Source organism: Brachyhypopomus gauderio, chromosome 3 (genome assembly GCF_052324685.1).
Source record: "Brachyhypopomus gauderio isolate BG-103 chromosome 3, BGAUD_0.2, whole genome shotgun sequence".
NCBI classification, from domain to species: domain Eukaryota; kingdom Metazoa; phylum Chordata; class Actinopteri; order Gymnotiformes; family Hypopomidae; genus Brachyhypopomus; species Brachyhypopomus gauderio.
In genome coordinates, this window is record NC_135213.1 from 32,223,525 (window position 1) to 32,242,606 (window position 19,082).

The 19,082-nt window shown below is 40.9% G+C and overlaps 2 protein-coding genes across 3 annotated transcripts in view; both read left to right on the forward strand.

Moving 5' to 3' along the window:
• sv2ca (synaptic vesicle glycoprotein 2Ca) overlaps positions 1 to 5,910 on the forward strand; it is a 29,389-nt gene extending 23,479 nt beyond the window's left edge. The window contains exons 6-14 of one of the 2 annotated variants that reach the window (XR_013129609.1): positions 294 to 383; positions 858 to 968; positions 1,091 to 1,179; positions 1,301 to 1,465; positions 2,208 to 2,341; positions 2,628 to 2,831; positions 3,168 to 3,327; positions 3,495 to 4,085; positions 4,138 to 5,910. Coding sequence is in view for 1 of the 2 variants with exons in the window: in XM_076997672.1 (XP_076853787.1) it covers positions 294 to 383; positions 858 to 968; positions 1,091 to 1,179; positions 1,301 to 1,465; positions 2,208 to 2,341; positions 2,628 to 2,831; positions 3,168 to 3,327; positions 3,495 to 3,678 (1,137 nt within the window). In the remaining variant the exon portion in view is untranslated. Of the gene's footprint in view, positions 1 to 293; positions 384 to 857; positions 969 to 1,090; positions 1,180 to 1,300; positions 1,466 to 2,207; positions 2,342 to 2,627; positions 2,832 to 3,167; positions 3,328 to 3,494 lie in introns of both variants that reach the window. The other variant, XM_076997672.1, reaches the window with a different exon arrangement.
• A 925-nt stretch (positions 5,911 to 6,835) lies between these two features.
• Positions 6,836 to 19,082, forward strand: part of iqgap2 (IQ motif containing GTPase activating protein 2) — a 47,564-nt gene continuing 35,317 nt past the window's right edge. Inside the window, exons 1-4 of the mRNA XM_076997673.1 lie at positions 6,836 to 7,114; positions 10,525 to 10,624; positions 18,057 to 18,213; positions 18,591 to 18,668. Coding sequence (XP_076853788.1) covers positions 7,069 to 7,114; positions 10,525 to 10,624; positions 18,057 to 18,213; positions 18,591 to 18,668 — 381 coding nt within the window. The 5' untranslated portion in view covers positions 6,836 to 7,068. The remainder of the gene's footprint in view (positions 7,115 to 10,524; positions 10,625 to 18,056; positions 18,214 to 18,590; positions 18,669 to 19,082) is intronic.

A 19,082-nucleotide genomic window follows, 5' to 3' on the forward strand; every position in this document is an offset into this window, starting at 1 on the left:
TAGTATGTGTGTGTGTGTGTGTGTGTGTGTGTGTGTGTGTGTGTGTGTTTATTTATTTGATGCAGATCTATCATTTCCTCATGCTGTGTCAATGTCCTGAACAGCTGTTATAGAAATTGGCCTACAAAGGAAGCAGCTACCTTTGAAGCAAATAACTCACAAATAACTCGCGGCTCCCTCCACAAGCATCTTAGTAGCACAGAGGCAGAGGAGGGTGGGTGGCTGTCATCCAGCGCTCCGCATTGGCACCTAATCCCTTAATTCTCCATGGATTTCCTTCTTTCAACATTCAGGTGGGGAAGCACGACGAGGCCTGGATGATCCTCAAACAGATCCATGACACCAACATGCGAGCACGTGGGCAGCCTGAGAAAGTCTTCACCGTGAGTCCAGCATTCTCAATGTTAACTAGTTCTTCTTGACGCCATGTTGATGCAGACAGCAGGAGTTCATCTCCACGGCAGTCCACAACTCTGTGACACGCCGCCAGTGGTCTCCTTGACATGTGGGTTTTGGACATTCATGATGTCATTCACAAACACCTAGCAAGAAGAAAACCTAGATGATGTGTAAATAAATGACTTCCTGCTTTAACATACACTCCAGGTGTGGTGTTTAGCCAAGTGCCACAAAATCAGTAACCTTACTCACATTACCTTTAGAAACTTAACCTAATCAATTTCAATGTGATTTCCCATGGCTTTTAATGTTTGTTTTTCAAAAATCTTAAATTTGTTGCATTCATATAATGTTGGCTTGTTGTAGGTTTTGTTAATGGTATACATACTGTACACCCCATAGGTGCAGTTAGATCGATCAAAGTCAAGTATATAGTAAAACCTTTATTCTTCTCACAGGTAAATAGAATTAAGATCCCAAAGCAGATCGACGAGTTTGTGGAGATGCACCCAGAGTCCCACAGCTATGTGTCCAAAGTTATCTTTCGGATCAAGACTGAACTTAATGGGGTGAGTCTACCTAGTTCATTTAACACAGAATAATTTTCATAATGTGTTTAATAAAACTTTTTATATGCATCTGGCAAATAACATCTATAACTATTTTTATCTATAACTGTTTTCACGTCCAGATCTGGCTGAGCCTTATGAAGTGTTTCGACTATCCAATTAAAGATAATACAGTAAAGTTGGCCATTGTGTGGTTCAGTCTGTCCTTTGGGTAAGGCTTTTGTCACATACAGTGGATTGAAATGCAATGCATTAAGAGAAATTAACTGGTTACAATTCCTGTGTGCTTTTCACTTAACCTGGCAATGGAACTCTACACTGTGCTCTTACAGGTACTATGGCTTGTCTGTGTGGTTCCCTGATGTCATTAAGGACCTTCAAGCTGACGAATATGCCTCCAAAGTGCAACGCCATACTAACGAGCGAATCGAGGACGTCACGTTTAATTTCACATTGGAGAACCAAATACACATGAACAGTTTGTTCATCAATACCAGGTAGGCGGGCCAATGAGAGGTCACGCATCCCATGCACTGGGAAAAGAAAAACTACACACATCAAATCAAACTATATCACAAAATATTGTTAAGTAGCACTTTTGTAAGTCGCTCTAGATAAGAGCGTCTGCTAAATGCCATAAATGTAAATGTAAATGTAAATGTTAAGAAACTTATGTGACAAAGTACACAACTGCCCTGCTGTGTAACGAGGTGACTCACCCCAAGCTGGATTCGAACCCAGGTTTTTGTATACAGGGTCCTGAGGTAAAATTGAGTACTGGCGTACTGATCGAGCCCCAAATCAGTATGTCGTATGCAGTATGTGACCAAAATGAAAATTTCCAGTACGCGAAACATACCCGGATGACCTACTACTTCCGCAAAATATTCCAGTACGCAAACAGAGCTATCTTCGTGGTGTACTGCATCCCATCATGCAACGCTACGTTCACGTGACCCCGTAGTGTGCTTTGCTTTTGTCGCATACTGGAAACTGTACTGCATACTACTACGAGGACCAGTATGCAGTATCCAGTATGTCGTAGTCTATTTCGAACACAGCCTCTGTCTTAATGTCTTAATGGATATGATCAGTGTGACTGACTTCCTCTCTCTGAAGCAGTTCTATGCCTCCCTCTGGTGGCTGGAGGTGGCCTAGCGACACTGTTGTGTTGTTTCTTATTGCTAAAGACTTCAATATGTTGTGTGTGAAGCTTTTCTCTTTGCACTGTGTTTACAGATTCATAAGTATGAAACTGAAGGCGGTCACTTTCATCAATAGCACCTTTAAAAGTTGCTATTTTGAAGACATCACCTCTGTGGGTTGCTTCTTCAGAAACTGCAATTTTATTAACACTTACCTCTACAACACAGGTATGTAAACTGGTCAGTTTTGAGAAGTAACTTCTTTCATGACTTTTAATCCTTTGGGAATGGATCATTTACAGGATCCTTTAAATGAAGAGTTACCCTAGTACTTTCTGAACAAATCTAAGAATTTGAAATATAGTTTTAATGGTTATCAAGTTGGTACACATCCATCAATAACTACTTCTATACAGATGTGTCATGTCTTGGCAAAAAAAAGCTCTTTAACACCCTGTGTTACAATTCATTTTTGCATATATGTCATGTTTTTGTTTGTTTTTTCCACTTATAGATATTGACGACTCCAAACTTTTTAACACAAAGTTCATAAACAGCACATTTGTTCACAACAAAACGGGTTGTCATCCCTCTTTTGATGATGACTACAGTGCATACTGGGTGTATTTTGTCAACTTCATGGGGACGTTGGCTGTGCTACCAGGCAACGTGGTTTCCGCGCTCCTGGTGGATAAAATAGGACGCTTATCCATGCTTGGTAGGGATAAGAATCTTGTACTCAATTTTTAATGTTAACATGTTAGTCGTGTATTTGCTATATAACATGCAAGTTGACATGGCCAACAAAATAATATATAAAATAATAACATTATGAAAAAAGGAGATTTTTTACAAATTATTACAAAATATATATAATTTTTTTTTACAAATGTGTAAAGTTTGTTTCAGACTTATTTAAATCAAACAATCGTGTAATAGTTAAAAGTGACAACATACGCAATGCCGAATGGGTTGGGTGCAAAAACGTGGATAGTACGTCCAAGAAATCCAACAACCCTCAGTAATTTGCAGACTGTGTTTTGTTTGCTCACAGGATTCTCCATGATCCTGTCTGGAATCAGCTGCTTCTTCCTGTGGTTCGGCAGCAGTGAAGCCATGATGATCGGGATGCTCTGTCTTTATAATGGCCTAAGCATCTCTGCCTGGAACTCACTGGATGTGGTCACAGTAGAGCTATATCCTACAGACAGAAGGTGTGTTCTGCACACATTAACGAACAAGCGTACGCATAATTATTGGGTAGAATTCACATATACAGGATATGAGACACACTGCATATTTGGATCCTGTTATTCCTAATGCCACGGATGCAAACTCTTTCTATCTGTCTCTCTCCCTCTGTTTCTCTCTCGCTTTTCAGAGGGACAGGGTTCGGCTTCTGCAATGCTTTGTGTAAGTTGGCAGCTGTGCTGGGGAACCTCATTTTTGGTTCTTTGGTCAGCATCACAAAATCTATCCCGATTCTGCTGGCCTCCACCGTGCTGGTGGGGGGTGGCCTGATGGGTCTGCGGCTTCCAGACACCCAGTCCAACGTCCTGATGTAGCCTCCACCATCGGGCAGAGCCATGCACCCAGCCTCACACACGCCCCCCACCTGCCATCACCATCACTGTACATGTCAGTTTAAGCTGTGTCCCTTTTCGTTTGCAAAGCCGATGGCGAGGGAACCATGGGTCGCTCAAGAACGAGAAGGACTACCATACGGAGCAGCACAGGAACAGCTGTATGACACAGTTAAACACTGAAACACATCAAACTACGCCTCAAGAGGTTTTCCGAGTCACTGACTCTGTGTCCGTAAACCTAATTTACATATTAATATGTAGGCAATATGAGATGAGAAACACTATGGAGCCTGAGCAAGGGAGATCCAGGGAGTCTTACATTTCTCTCCTTGCCTGCATAGTGTTAAGATGAGCCCGGCTGCAGATCTCATGCTGTATGCTGATAGGCTGAGGTATTAAGATGAGCCCGGCTGCAGATCTCATGTTGTATGCTGATAGGCTGTAGTATTAAGATGAGCCCGGCTGCAGATCTCATGCTGTACGCTGATAGGCTATAGCCAAACCCTGCTGCTGATATTAATGCCATCTTCTTAAGATGCTTGAAAAACAAACTTTTAATGAGCCTCTGCACTTGCTGGGGGGCCCTCAGATAAATGGGATGATCAAAGAAGGATGCAGAGCTGTGGACCAGATGGCCTAAAGCCTCATACAGGCTAGCTAGCAAGACCAGGCAAGAGTTTAAATCAGCCACAGTCAGTGGTTCTCTTAACTATGAAATGATTTTGTGCTCAGCTGTTAAAATCCACTAGTTAGAAGTCGTCTTTGTTAAGCATATGAGACCCACGTCTTAGTAAATGTAACTGATTAATAAACAATTTCTTCTATTACTCAAGCCATTTAAATCAGGTAATTTGTTATATAATTGCTTAAATAAAATTGCATCAATGTATTCTGCATCAGTGGTCCATCCTGGGAGAAATTAACATAACCATTCATTTAAGTGTACCTATAAAATCAAACAAATTGAAAATGCAGAATTTATAAATTAGTTGTAGCAAAATTTAAAGGAATAAATTAATATTTCCAGCTTTTATTCGCCCTATTTGTATTACCATTCAGTACACAATGGACGCAGAACTTTTACGACAACACTGCTTGAAACTGAAATTACAAGGGCAAAACTCACTCAGTATTGCTTACCTAGTTTATGTAAGGTCAAACTGTAAAATAAGCCATTGGTTGCATCTTTTTTGGATGCTTTAATAAATGCGGTAGGCTTTGTGTGGAAATATTAATGACTTAAAGACTGAAACTGTAAGACCATTCTTACTTTTGGACAGGGGTGCACTTTGTAGTACAGTGGATGTATTTGTTGCCCACGTCTTCACTAAATTCATCAGACCTTGTCAAAAAGCCAAAAAGCAGAGAGTTTACAGATGTGATGCTATGCTTGAATGAGATTTACATAAACTGGTCATAGGCTCACCTTGGTTTTGCTGACTGGTTTATAAATACAAGCAGATGGGTCACCCAGCTGGTGGGAATATAGTCTCACTGTGTTAACAGTTGTGTCTAAGTTCTGTGACTATATATATATTATATAGGGTGCTCAGAGCCATTAAAATCCTAACACGTAAGAGACAAATTTATTCCAAGATACTATAGACCCTATTCATTTTCTCAAAGAGAATTGTAAGTCATTAGTGTAGCTCTACACTACTGGTAACTACAGTGGTTTGATTTGTGTTTATCCTCACTTACAGCCAGAGGAGCTGTAGACCACTCAGCTGCTTTTTTTTACACAACATTGTAATGTTATTGGCTATGTTTTCCCATCATACACAAATGACTCCTTTTCCTGCCATGTCTTTGTATGCTCGTTGATGGTCCATTAATATAACTCTGGACATGGAGTTGCCTGTGTCCTATTCACTAACTACATAGATGTTGGGCCCGATGCCATTTTGTGTCATGCAGTACTGATAAATATATAAATAACACAATTGTCTTAAGAGTGTCGCAAAGGTATAAATATATTTTGAAAATAACTATTTTGAAATTATTCTTAATAATTTTGTTATATTAAAAAAGACATGGAGGTAATAGAAAATAGTGTGTCCTGTATTATGTGATTAGGCCTTCAACAAACCAAAGTGACTTCCTGTAGTTTAAGTTTCAGCAGGGCTATGCAGTCTGTTAGGAAAATATTTATTCAAAAGGATATCTCATAAGTGTTATTCTGTATTAGCTCTCTCCCACTCTCTCTCTATCTCTCTCATATATATATATATATATATATATATATATATATATATATATATATATATATATATATATATATATATATACACTGTGGACACTGTAATGTTATTGAAGGATATTATGTCATTTGTATATTATATATGTATGTACGTGTGTATATGGACATTGTGTGTGAGTACCAGTAAAATATTGTATATATCATGCAGTGGTTGTTTTGGACATTCAGGCATAAACTGATCTGTGTACATCTGACAGACATGTATGGAGATGCATCCCTACAACTGTTTCATCGATCAATACATTGCAGCAAGTGTTACAACAAAAAGCCAATCGCTATCGCAAAAATTTTGCATATATGTATGAAACTCTTGGTCTTAGTGCTCATTTCTGAGTTCATATGGCCATGTGGTCAAAGGGCAATCACAGAATAAAAATAATCAGAAAATGGTTATTTTGAAGTAAAGAAAAGAATGTGACCCTGCTAAATATCTATGGGAAATGTATGTGTGGTCTGTAATAAAAAAAGAAAAATACAGAAAAGCTTAATTTTATGATGAAGATAAAAGCTAAGTGTTGAAAACCATTTTATAAAGTGCAGCATACTAAATTAATTACGTCTATGTTCAGTTTTCGATTGATATGGATGAAAAAACATTTGTTCAAAAATTCATGTGTCAATTAAAAGTGCATTAAAACGTTTCATCCCTTATTCTGCAGTCATTTCGATTATTATACGTTTGCCTATGTCTCAAGATTTGTTTGTGGTGTCTCAATAGTCAGTAGTAACTTAGATGCTTCAAATCAGATTTGCAATGGTCAGTATATTTTAAGCAGTATTTACCTGCAGCTGCACTTCGCACAATGACCACGCGGGGGAGTCTCTTTCACGTTCTTGAAGGCACGTGCCGCCAGGTGGAGCAGCCTCGCGAGTCCTCAGCGCGCTCGCGTGCGCCGCGGTTTCAGACGCTGTGGCAAAACTGTCAGTTTCACGTTAGGACGCAGACATGACAGACTGGGTTTAACCGCATTTTTTTTATTTAAAACCGAGGCCATACATCTTTCAAAGTCATCGTTTGAAAAGGTATAGGCTAAATTCAAGGATAAGACTGAAAAAACGCAGTTGATGTTAGCTTGTTCGGGTCTTAAAAGCAACGGGACTGTGACAGGATGTATCATGAAGACGGCACTAACTCCCTCAGACCACGATATGGATGTGAGTATTTTTATTTTAACACATAAATGAAGGTCTTCTCGTATGTAGTCTGAACTTTAAACGCCCTCCAAGGACATGGCATCATAAATGAAGTTTGAAAGCTAGCTAAACTAACAGTATATTGAGTTAGACAATCAAAACTTGCCTAATAAATCAACAGGTAAATGTGTGGTGTGCTCCTCACGTCTCACGCTGAGCTCATTCCAGCTGCTGCAGGTTTTTGGGGTCGAGAAACCAAGAGACTCCGGCCATGTTTTTGAAAGTTTCTTCTCCTGCTTCAAACTTAAACCGTTTTTGCAGGCAAACGTCTGTTTGAGGGCAAGTGAATTGTCGGACAGCTGTGCAAAAAACAACGTGCAATTTCGACTTCTGCTTATCACTGCAATGCCAGCAAATCAATGCGGTTAGAGTTTGAATTTTGGACAGGTTTCCTTCAGCAGTTTCTTTTATTGCACCTGAGGAAGGGAAATTGAGGACTTTTAGTTCCAAGGGAAACTTAAAGTAACACAAATATTTCTTTATTTGTTTTCAGTGTTTGTCCGCAACTGTTGTTTTGCCTGTGCACTGCTTCACTAGATTAAACAAGTTTGCTTGCCATCTGTAACAATCCTTGTGTGTACTATTTGCTCCAGAGAAATTCTACCATTTCTGAAGAGTAGCTGTCTGCACTGTCAACCCTGTCAATGGTGTGTGCCACGAAAAACATACTGTGAATTTTTTTGTTGTTTTGATGGCTGCACAGCAGCCATTGAAATCCTGTATTGGGTTCTGAATATTGAGGTGGTTACTGCAGTTTGATGAAATCCTGTACTCCAACAGACACGCTGCTCTCTGATAATAAATAAGTATTTTTCTCTCTGAAAACCGACTGCACATAAATTAAATTGTTTTGCAAAAACAAGCCTGCATTCCACAAATGTGCTGATTTCAGAGCTGTAATTTGGTTTCTAGTGGACTAGTCATCGATTCGGCACACATCTGTTATGTTTGCTTTCTCTTGATAGTTTATCACTACACTGTGAGGTTTTTTTTTTATTGAGGACCCAAAACCAGTTACTTAGTGATAGCATTTTAATGGCCCTCTTAGGAAGTTAGTCGTAAAAGAGGCGGGTGATCTCAGGGTCCTGCACTGTGTGCACATGTTTATGCACCATCAACTGATCAGTGGGTTAGTATATCAGAATCAGATAGGGTCAGAAGAGTCCTGCCTTGCCAGGATCATCTCAGCATAGTGCAATAAGCTGTTGCAAATGTGTTATTACAGAGTTCCTCTGCAAGACATCATGGCTCCATAGAAGAGATGGCCACGATCTGCGTAGAATTGTGGGTAGTGTTTACCTGCCCGCCCACCACACCTTGTGTGCTCTGACTTGCAAAACCTCTGCCGAGCGAAACCGGTGTTCCGTTGAGGTCCGTACAGCGTGATGTCCGTCGGGACGGACCACGACACTGAGGCCCACGCGGTCCAACCCGGCAGAAACATGCTGCAGCATGCTTGCCATGGTGAAACATTTTGCTGGGCCGCTAGGCACGACGAGCTGCTCATTTGCAAAAGACAAAGATGAGCACATGATTTCATGTCAGCAAGCTTTGGCCTAATTGCCGTTAGGTGGGGGGGGGGGGGGGGGGGGTGAACTGGGTGTGCTCATGTGTGGGCTTTGGGACGCGTTCAGCCCATGATGCAACGTCTGTTCAGAATTCTCTCCATGTTCTGTTTTCGTGGTACAAAATTTGCAAGATGTTATGTTAAATAATGAGGCAATGAAGACTTTGGAGATTAGGAACTCCAGTATGTTTATTTGAGCCTGTTTGGTAACTAACATGTCTTTTATAATAATCTTGATAAATTCACAACTTTATCTTATCATTTCACTCTTCACATGTATGGATTTTTTTCTGCCCTTTTATTGGACCTTTTTGACAGTGCTAGTGTGTGAGTGAAGCACTGTTCCGTTACCTGAATCATTAATACCATATAAAATGCCACCTCTCCTGTACTCCAGTCCTGAGAAGCAGCATTGTTAGTAGGGACATTCCAGAGCCGCAGTGCTGTGGCCCTCCAGAGCCTGAGGGCCCTGGTTTAGCCCACAGCTAGCAGCTCTGTGTTTTGTGGTTTAGCCTCATGGATTTCAAGGATCAAGACTGAAAATCTCTGCCATGTCATGGAATCATTGCTTTGAATTATTATTACCTGCTGGTGCATATAGCTTTGTAAATATTACCAATACTCATGAGTTGTTTTCCATTGTGGGTTAAAGCCCTAAGTGTATTCTAGGTTTGCCACTGTAGTCAGGGTTGATGCAGCCTATAGGCGATGCTACGACACTGGCCGTAATCAAAGGCTTTGCGGTAGGACGTACGCATGCCTGTGCCACAGATGTGACTGATCGTAAGGGCCCCCGAAATATCAGGCGTGATTCCGCGCGCTACACATTGCAGGAAGTGCAGAGAAAAAAACTTAGGGCAGTAGGCTACACAGTGACTGAATATTTTTGCAGTTTGTTGTTGGTTTAAGTCTGATATTGCGGCCTCCCTTAAGTCATTAACGCTCTGTTGGTGGTGGGGGAGTGGTTAAGAGCTCCAGCGTGCTCAAACCGAGAGTTGTATTCTACATCAACAAGGATGTTGTGCTGAGGGGGCAATTTTAGAAAGCCGTGTTTTGGTTTACAGTTTACTGAGCCTCGCTGAGGCAGGTTCACTGTTACGAAAACAAATTTTAGTCCTCTGAAAGGAGCCAACAAGTCAGTTCTATTTTCTAACGAAGCGAAGTTTTATTTTTCATGCCCTGTTATGAGTTTCTTTTGTTTCTGTTTTGGTGACCGTGCATGGCAGCCTGCTGCCCTCGGATGGTGTTAGTTGAAGGATATTTAAAACCAGTGTAATGGAGTGTACACAACAGCTCATCCAGAAAAAAGGGATTTAGCTATGCTTAGAGAAGAGACTGCGAACAAGAAAGCAAGGAAAGGTCAGCTTGGAGCAGCGTGTTTCATAACTGGACCCTCTTTAGCAACCACTCGTTTAATGGTGGGATCTTGGGGTCATGAGCGTTCATGCTGCTATACTTTCCCTTCTGTCGGACAGCCAGTACTAATGGATTGTGCTTCATATTAAAAATCATGTGGAGTATATTCTTCTGGATCAATAAAGCATTTTAGTTTTTACCATAGAATGTCATTGGTGCTTATTCGTCATTGGTGCTTATTGGTAGACATTTTTCTTTTTAGTTCTTCATGGATTTTAAAGCTCTTGCTGGCTGTTTTAAATGGACCTCATGAAAGAGCCGCGACGCTTAGTGATGTTACGGCCCTTGTACAACGTGGCCTTCGTGTGTAAAAACACAGAGTAGGTCTCCAGTCTCAGTCTTTCCGGGGTTTTGTAGGCACTATATTTACTCTTTGTCTCTTCTGTAGCCATTGTGGATGACGAGAGGCTCTCGGCGGAGGAAATGGATGAGAGGAGACGTCAGAACCTCGCCTACGAATACCTGTGTCATCTAGAGGAAGCCAAACGGTACGTCTCTCCTGCCGCAAACCGGGATGGCGCGTCCCTCTTCGATCTGATTGTCTGGCTGTGTTGGTGAGGTGTTACAGACGCGACGTGACAGCCCGTGATGCTGAAGTGATCATTGTTTCATTTTAGGCCATTTCAAATAAAGAGCTCCATTCAAGAACCACAGTGGGGTTTTGTCCATTAGATAAAAATGCACATATTACAACTGGTGTCCTGATGTTCAGTGGTCTGATACATTATGTGAATATGCATGTTTACTATAGCTCAGACCAGGCTTTGTCAATTCAATAAAGAGCTCATTAGGGGATTATCACCTGTCAATTGTGTTGGAGAGAGCCTGACTGATATGTGTGGAAAAGCTACACGCGACAGCAGAGAGCACAGCGCTAGATGTTCTGCAAACAATAGCAAATATGGAGTCTGACCTCTCAGTGGAGATATTTAGGGGAAGAGAGAGCAAACTCTAAGTCAGAGCTTAGTGTATTGATTATCCTGCTCTTTACACATTTAATGACTTGCCTCATCGTAAAGCTTTTGTTCTGGGAATTTTCTACTCATGCCTCAGGATTATATTCACTGTTCACTAATTGGCAGTTTGAAGAGAAAACTGTCAGTATCTGTGATAATACAATGTATAGGGCTAATGATCTAAGGGCCAATCATGTTTGTTGAGTACAAATTGCAAGATGTTTCTGTGAGTCAACACTGCAAAGCTTCTGTTCTACATTATGGTTTTAACGCTGGCCATTAATTGGTCTGGTTAAGGGTCAAAACTGTTACATCCTGTTTTAATTTTTTTAACTTTGGAATTATGAGTCACAGATGGAGCCAGGTGTCACCAAATGTTGCACTGCTGTGGTACCAGATCCTATCCATTAAGGGAATACAAAGCAGGTTTTGGTTCAAAGCTGATGGGTAGGTTCAGAAACCAGTAAAAAGCTAACCAGCTAATGCCACCTGGGGTTTAAAATCTCCTTTGTCTTTTGATTTGACAGTCATGTATTTTTCGATTGCTGTAGATTGGGCCATGGATGGCAATTCACAGCTTGTCAGCTGACGAGCACACTTTTTCCCACACCTACCGTCCCTCCTCCACTAAACGGCTTTACTAGGGAGACTTTGTACCTGCTGACTTGAGTAAATACAGCACATTTGCCCATGTGTGCTTTTTAGATAGGGGTCCTTTGGGAAAACTTTTTTTTCCATTGCCAGCTGTGGTGTTGTATGACGTTAAAGGCTTATGTGAGTTTACTGGAGGCTGTAATGTCGTGACGTTGGTTGGGAATGTCTGCTATGCCACAGTTAAGGCTCGGTTCCCAATTTTAATATGCATCATATTTTAGACCCCGCACCTGTTTCAGCCCACCCATGAGGTCTCTCTCACCCTTACCTTTTCAAAAACTCAGAGCTATTGCCTATAGGTATATTGCCTAGATGCTATAGGCTATTACTCAATGAGTAATGAAACCAGATTTGTTTATCCTGTATTTCTAAACATTTTCTCATGTTAAACATTTTGGGTTTCATTTTTCCTTTTTTCAAAGTGTTTTTCAGAACTTTTAATCTTTTGAAAAACAATTGATTGTTTACAATTAGATTATTTGTTTCTCTGTTGTGTGGTTTTAGGTAAATCATAGGATAACACTGACTAGTAGATTATTGATTAGATTATTATACAATAGATTATTGTTATTTCCACATATCCAAGAGTGCTGCCCTGTAGTATGTATGAGCCTATATAGTGGGGGGAAATTTGGTAAAAACAAAGGGGGAGTCACCTGTAGCTGGAAAAGATCAATTGCACTTGCTTGAAATTATTTTAACAAAGGGTCACATCACTTGTTCTTGTTCAACATATTCACATAATGTAAATAAAATTACATATAATGCACTTGTAAACACCTTTGAAAATCATAATATGATTGTGTGGAATTCAGCTTTAAATATACCTTTCCTCATTTTAGAAGTCGATTTTTTTTCCTTTGAAACACAATATCTGACAACACGCTGCCTTTTCTTCACATGGTGTCACATTATGCAGTCACGTTGGTTACACTGGTTGATATCAAGGGAAGTAACCACACCCCCCCTGTTGCAAGACAACACCACTGCTCTAGAAGGGTGAAGGTCTTCCTGTGTCTCCCAGCTACTGCTCAAGAAGGGGGAGGGTCTTCCTGTGTCTCCCAGCTACTGCTCTAGAAGGGTGAAGGTCTTCCTGTGTCTCTCAGCTACTGCTCTAGAAGGGGGAGGGTCTTCCTGTGTCTCCCAGCTACTGCTCTAGAAGGGGGAGGGTCTTCCTGTGTCTCCCATCTACTGCTCTAGAAAGGGTAATGTCTTTCTGTGTCTCCCAGCTACTGCTCTGGAAGGGGGAGGATCTTCCTGTGTCTCCCAGCTACTGCTCTAGAAGGGGGAGGATCTTCCTGTGTCTCCCAGCTACTGCTCTAGAAGGGGGAGGATCTTCCTGTGTCTCCCAGCTACTGCTCTAGAAGGGGGAGGATCTTCTTGTGTCTCCCAGCTACTGCTTTAGAAGGGGAGGGTCTTGCTGTGTCTCCCAGCTACTGCTCTAGAAGGGGGAAGGTCTTCCTGTGTCTCCCATCTACTGCTCTAGAAAGGGGAAGGTCTTTGTGTCTCACAGCTACTGCTCTAGAAGGGGGAGGATCTTCCTGTGTCTCCCAGCTACTGCTCTAGAAGGGGGAGGATCTTGCTGTGTCTCCCAGCTACTGCTCTAGAAGGGGGAGGATCTTCCTGTGTCTCCCAGCTACTGCTCTAGAAGGGTGAAGGTTTTCCTGTGTCTCTTGCTCATACTGCTCATCCTCCAGAGAGGAGAGTGGAGAGGACCGGCCCCTGTGCCAGCACTGCGCCAAATCAAACATGGCATTCAAAACATGATTGTAGATTCAAATTGTAAAACCATGTGACTTGTGTAAAGATGCAAACCATGTTCTTTACAAGACAATACTTTATTTTTTAATGTTCGTGTAATGACTTCATGGTTCATTGGACTGTAGATTTGTTTAGTGTGTATCATACAACAATAACGTATGTGTTTTTTGAACACTTCCACTTATAGGTTTCAGGTTTCAGAAATCTCTGTAAATGAAAGTTTAAAAAGAATCCTTGATAAAACTAAGAAATTATTTTGTCAGAAAAATGATTTTGAAGGGCTGATGAAAAATATATTTTTTAAATATTTTAAAATCACATTATATTAGAATTGAAGAATCATAATTTATTATCTTAACGTTAATATACTTGCATGTAAATGGAAAAAAAATCTATATCACAAATCTAGTTCCTGTTTAGGGTTCCTTAAAAAGTGTGTACTCTGTAGTCAGGCTAGGTTTATGCTCACAACATTCAGCGACACTTAGGGCTGGTGGTGTCCAGAGTTGTATAATCGTACCAGTAATAGCATGTATTCCTGTATGCTGGTAATCTTACTGTAGACAGCAGGTACTTGACAGAATTAGTAGTAAGCAGTCAGTGGAGACATTGGAGTAAAATTTCACAGATTTGCTTAATCTTTACAGTGAACAATCAACACAGGGAGGCAGTAAACTTGAGGTCTAAATTTGTGGTAATTGTAGTTCAACACAGGATAAGACATCAAATATCTGCCAGTCCTTTAGAGCTTCACACACTCACTTCACACCACCAACCACAACACTGTGAGTTCTTCACAGGGGTCATCAGGCTCCTCCCTTCATCTGTGTTTCACTAAATTAAACCTGAGATGCCTCCAGAAGACCCAACAGTGAGGTCTGGGGTCCCAGCCTGTATCTCAGCCCGTAAAAATTCATTTTGGCCCCTCTAACAACTAAGGCCACACACAGCCCCAATAGCACCATTAATGCAGATTCTGTGGTACCAGTTCAGTCTGGATTTACCACTTTACACGATGAGACGACACAACAACCCAAGCGCACGTCCCGTCCTCCAAAAACACCTCAACCATTCCAGCTTATAGTGCCTGGACTCTCCTCATCCACAAAATGACTGGTGGCGTACATGAGAAAATAATAAATGAGTCACGACTTGACATTGACACAAACTTACTGAACTCAAGACTTAACTTTGACTTGAGGTGGAATTTGAAAAGCTTCAATGACCTGAACGTCGCAGAGATTAGCTTGCTAGTTAACTGCTAGCAGCCCACTAAAGTCACAGTATTTTTACAGTAGAATATATACTTGGTTAAATGGAGAAGGAAATCTTCATTTAACTATTCTTTTTTTATTTTCAATTGACTATTCTTTATTGGAATACAAAATAAATGTAAGTTTTTTAATGTCTAAACTAACTGAGTAGCAAAGCCAAGCCCTTCATTCTGTAAGAAAAAAGCAGATTTCACCCAATTTGAAGTAGCATTAAGATTTCCTCTCCGTGCGCTAATGTTAAATCATTTTCCAGCCTGTTAATGGGAACACTAGGCTGCAAGGCTGTTCGGTAAAGTGTGGCAAACAAAAATATCTTTGGCCAAATTCATAACATACATAAAGATTTCATGACTTTTATGTGTCTGTGTTCAGTGTCTGTATGTTCATCACATACTTATAGTATTAGCATAGTACCATAGTATTACATACTTACCGGTATTTATTTTGGTTGTAACTTGGCATACTTGACAATTGACACAAACCTTCATGAACATGTGCGCTTGACTGATTTCTAGTGCTATGACTTGAGAATTTCACGCGTCTCACTCCCATCTTAAGAGGGAACGCTTGGTGAGAGCAGTTTTCCTGTTATTCCTGATGGGACCAAGAGGGAACGTCTATTTTGGCCTCATTGTTTTTTGCACATCCTTTGATCAGCACATTGGGCGTTATGCAATGAACAAGTCAAAGCCAGAGCCTGCTATTGAAAGGATATTGTAAGATCAGCAGCAAAAATCTCACATTGACCGAAAGTAATTTTCTCAAACATGGGAAATTACTGCCATCCTAGTTCATGTAGTTAGTACTGATGAGGACTCTCTCATCCACCTTCATGGATCTCAGAAGGGATCTCGTCTGTCAAGTCACTGCTTGGACACCTGAATCAGTACCTTAAAGTTATTGATCTGGTAAATTTGTAATATTCAAAATCCTTTGCTATATGATACACTCAGACCTCGTGTTTCCACTGTTCAGAATCACAATGACTGGAATTAACATGTAACCCTTTAAAATTCAAGCCTAATCATGTTATGGCCATGATAAGACCAGAGTAGATTGACACAAAGTAGAGGCACTCTGCTCTTTCCAGCTGATTGGTTTGTGTTGAGCTGGAGCTCCTGGGAGGAGACAGGAGGACTGTTGATGTGTGCTTGGACAGCACATTTCCTCAGCCGTTGTTGATCCGTATGTGTAATTTTAATTAAACTACCCCTTAAAGGTAAGCAGCTGATCTTGCAGTACCAGAGAATGTGGAGATGGGTGAAAAATATGAGCGTGGGTATGTGAACTGCAGGTTCAAAAACCACAGGGTAAATGAGTGTAATTAGGATTAGGGAATAAAATGATAGACTAAAACGGCACTTAAAGCCTGAGTTTGTAGCACTGCATACGTGAGGCGTACGTGTGAATTCCAGTTCTCCATTCTTGTATCTGGACAGAACTTTCAGACACCTGTATTTCCAGAGGCGACTTCTAAATAAAGGTGTGTTGCAACTTGAGACGATGTTTTTGTTTTAGTTAGCCAGCTCAGGGCCGAGCAGCCGCTACCTAATAGTCTTTTAATGTAGAACCAAAAAAAGGTTTTACAAATCATTAACTACAGTCCCACAGACAGTAACTCATTAATAGCATTTCGGATGTTTTCCCCAGCACTAATTTCATATGCAGATTAGCGTTATGTAACACAGCAGCCTTAAAACATGAACCATGACTTTCTATGAAATTAATTGCACAGATAGCCTTTGCTCCTGATTTCAGTCAGCCTTTATGAGTGATGAATAGGTCAGAGGGCAACAAAGGGCTTGTGCTTGATTTTGTGCAGAATGTGGACACTCTGATGTCACAAAGATCAGTGAGACAGGTTATCAGCCTTTGGGGCAGTGCCAGTCCCTGGAACAACGCCAGCTGCCATACGCAGGCGCGACGTGAACTGTGCCAGTGTAGATGCCACGACAATGGAGCTTTGTGTTCGTACGTCAGAGGTCACTTGTTCAGTGGGTCATGGACTACTGACTTCTGCAAAGAAAGGAAGTTGCGCCAGCCCGTGTCAGTCCACCTGCATTTTCAGTATTCAGCGGTCCATGTACAGGACACCCATCGAAATGTTTTACTGACAACACTTTGGAAACAGGTTGATGTGTCTTTCTTTTGTTTTACATTTTGCTTGTCTGTTCACTTGAACCGGGCTGAAAATCTAGGGGGTATTTCTCTCCTGGTGTGCAGTTCCCTTTGTTCTGGCCCCACACCTGAAGACTTTGGGGGTTCCTCTGCCCCTCACTTCATGGACAGGTGATTGTGGAAGCGTAATCCCCTTAACCACAGCAGAATTCACATCCAAATCTTTGTGGACATGCGGCGGATTTGAAAATCCGTCTCATAACGACGCTTAACCTTGATCACTCTACTGTTCGCTCTGGTAAAGCCAATATTGACCAGTCGGCTTGGGCACCAACATCCTTACCCTGTTTAACCTGTGTGCTTTCATAACCTAACTCCAGGGACAGTCCAAGGTTACATTCATTTACTTTACCAGGTTTCCATGGTGAAGGTTAACTCCACTTGTGCTAGGAACTGTGACAATCCAACACAATCAGGTTGTAGCCTTTTAGTTTTAACATTTACTGAGGAACTGAAATGCCATTGTCTGTGTTTTAATAATGCACATAGAATTGAAGTTTCACCACAGCATATATTTAATATGTGAATTATTGATTATTCATTAAATTTTTACTGGTTATTGTTGCGATATGGGATTTTGTTCTTTTTCTTTTTCTTTTTGAGTTTAACCACATAGACTAACACAAATTTTGAGTTTAACCACATAGACTAACACAAATTTTGAGTTTAACCACATAGACTAACACAAATTGTGATAAAAAGGGACCTAACTTGTCTTACTATAGTTCAGCATTAATATATTTGTTCATATTAATATTTAAATAAATGTATAAATAGATCACAGTCACTGCATTTTTGCTGCTCTCACAGCAATATATATAGATATAGCACTGAACTGTACTACATGTAATTCGTAAATGTTTCCACAGAGAAATACAACCTTTGAACTTTTTTTTTTTTGTTTGTTTTTTTTTGGATTAAATACTTACTTTTATTTTGGGTTCCTAACAAAAGAAAAATTTTCTTATGTCTCACGTTGCGATATGTAGGAGTTGGTCGCCCAGACCTTCGGTTCTTAGGTTCTTCTGATGCCAAACTTCTTAGGTTCTTAGGTTCTTAGATTCTTCTGATGACAAACCTCTGCTCTGTCCTTTCAGGTGGATGGAGGCCTGTCTGGAGGAGGAGCTTCCCTCCACCACGGAGCTCGAGGAAGGCTTGCGCAACGGCGTCTACCTTGGCAAACTTGCCAAGTTCTTTGCCCCCAAAATGGTGTCCGAGAAGAGGATCTATGACAGAGACCAGGCTCGTTATAAGGTATAATGGGACGGTTCTGATTTAAGGTCACCATTTCAGCTGGACCAGTGCTGCTAAATATTTGTGCTATTTCCTAAGCTCATACACATGCTAAATGTCTACAGGAAAACATTGACTCCTAAATGCATCCCAGACCTCCTTATGTCTCGCAAAACTCCTTCCCACTAGCAGACACTACCCATTAACTTATTTAATTTTACACAGCACTCTGACCCCGTGTCCTCATTTATGTTCATATTCTGGAAAAAGATGACGACACTGGTTGAAGCTAATTCACAGACGTATTAATTCACAGATAAATAGATAAACGTGTTTAATTAGGAGGTTGAGAGGTTTACTTTGAACTAACGGTGTGTTTGCTCTGCTGTGTTCCCCAGCGCACAGGGCTACACTTCAGACACACGGACAATACAGTGCAGTGGCTCAGAGCTATGGAGTCCATTGGTTTGCCAAAGGTGAGGCTGTCCGTGCTGTAGATCTTCTGCAACCGCACGCAACCGCACTCACAAACGCTCAGAAAAACGCTGTTTGTGCAGAGTATTCCTGTCCTGAGTATTAAGATATTCCTGTTCCTGTATTGTGCAGATTATAGTTAACAAAGATAACACAGAATGTTATGAGACTTTCATTCAGTGGATTCTGCATTATTACCCGTCTTCCCCATTACACTACTGGCGTCAGCTTGCCTTGGAGAAGCATGGGTGGGACCTTATGGAGCGACTCAAACAAATGCATGATTAATGAGCAGAACAAAGCTATTATCCTACGGTGTGAATAGCAGTGGAAACCACCTATTGTTTTTTTTTTTCTTTTTTCATTCATTGTCTGTGCCTGACTCCTAAAATAGAGCACCAGCCAGGATTTAAAAA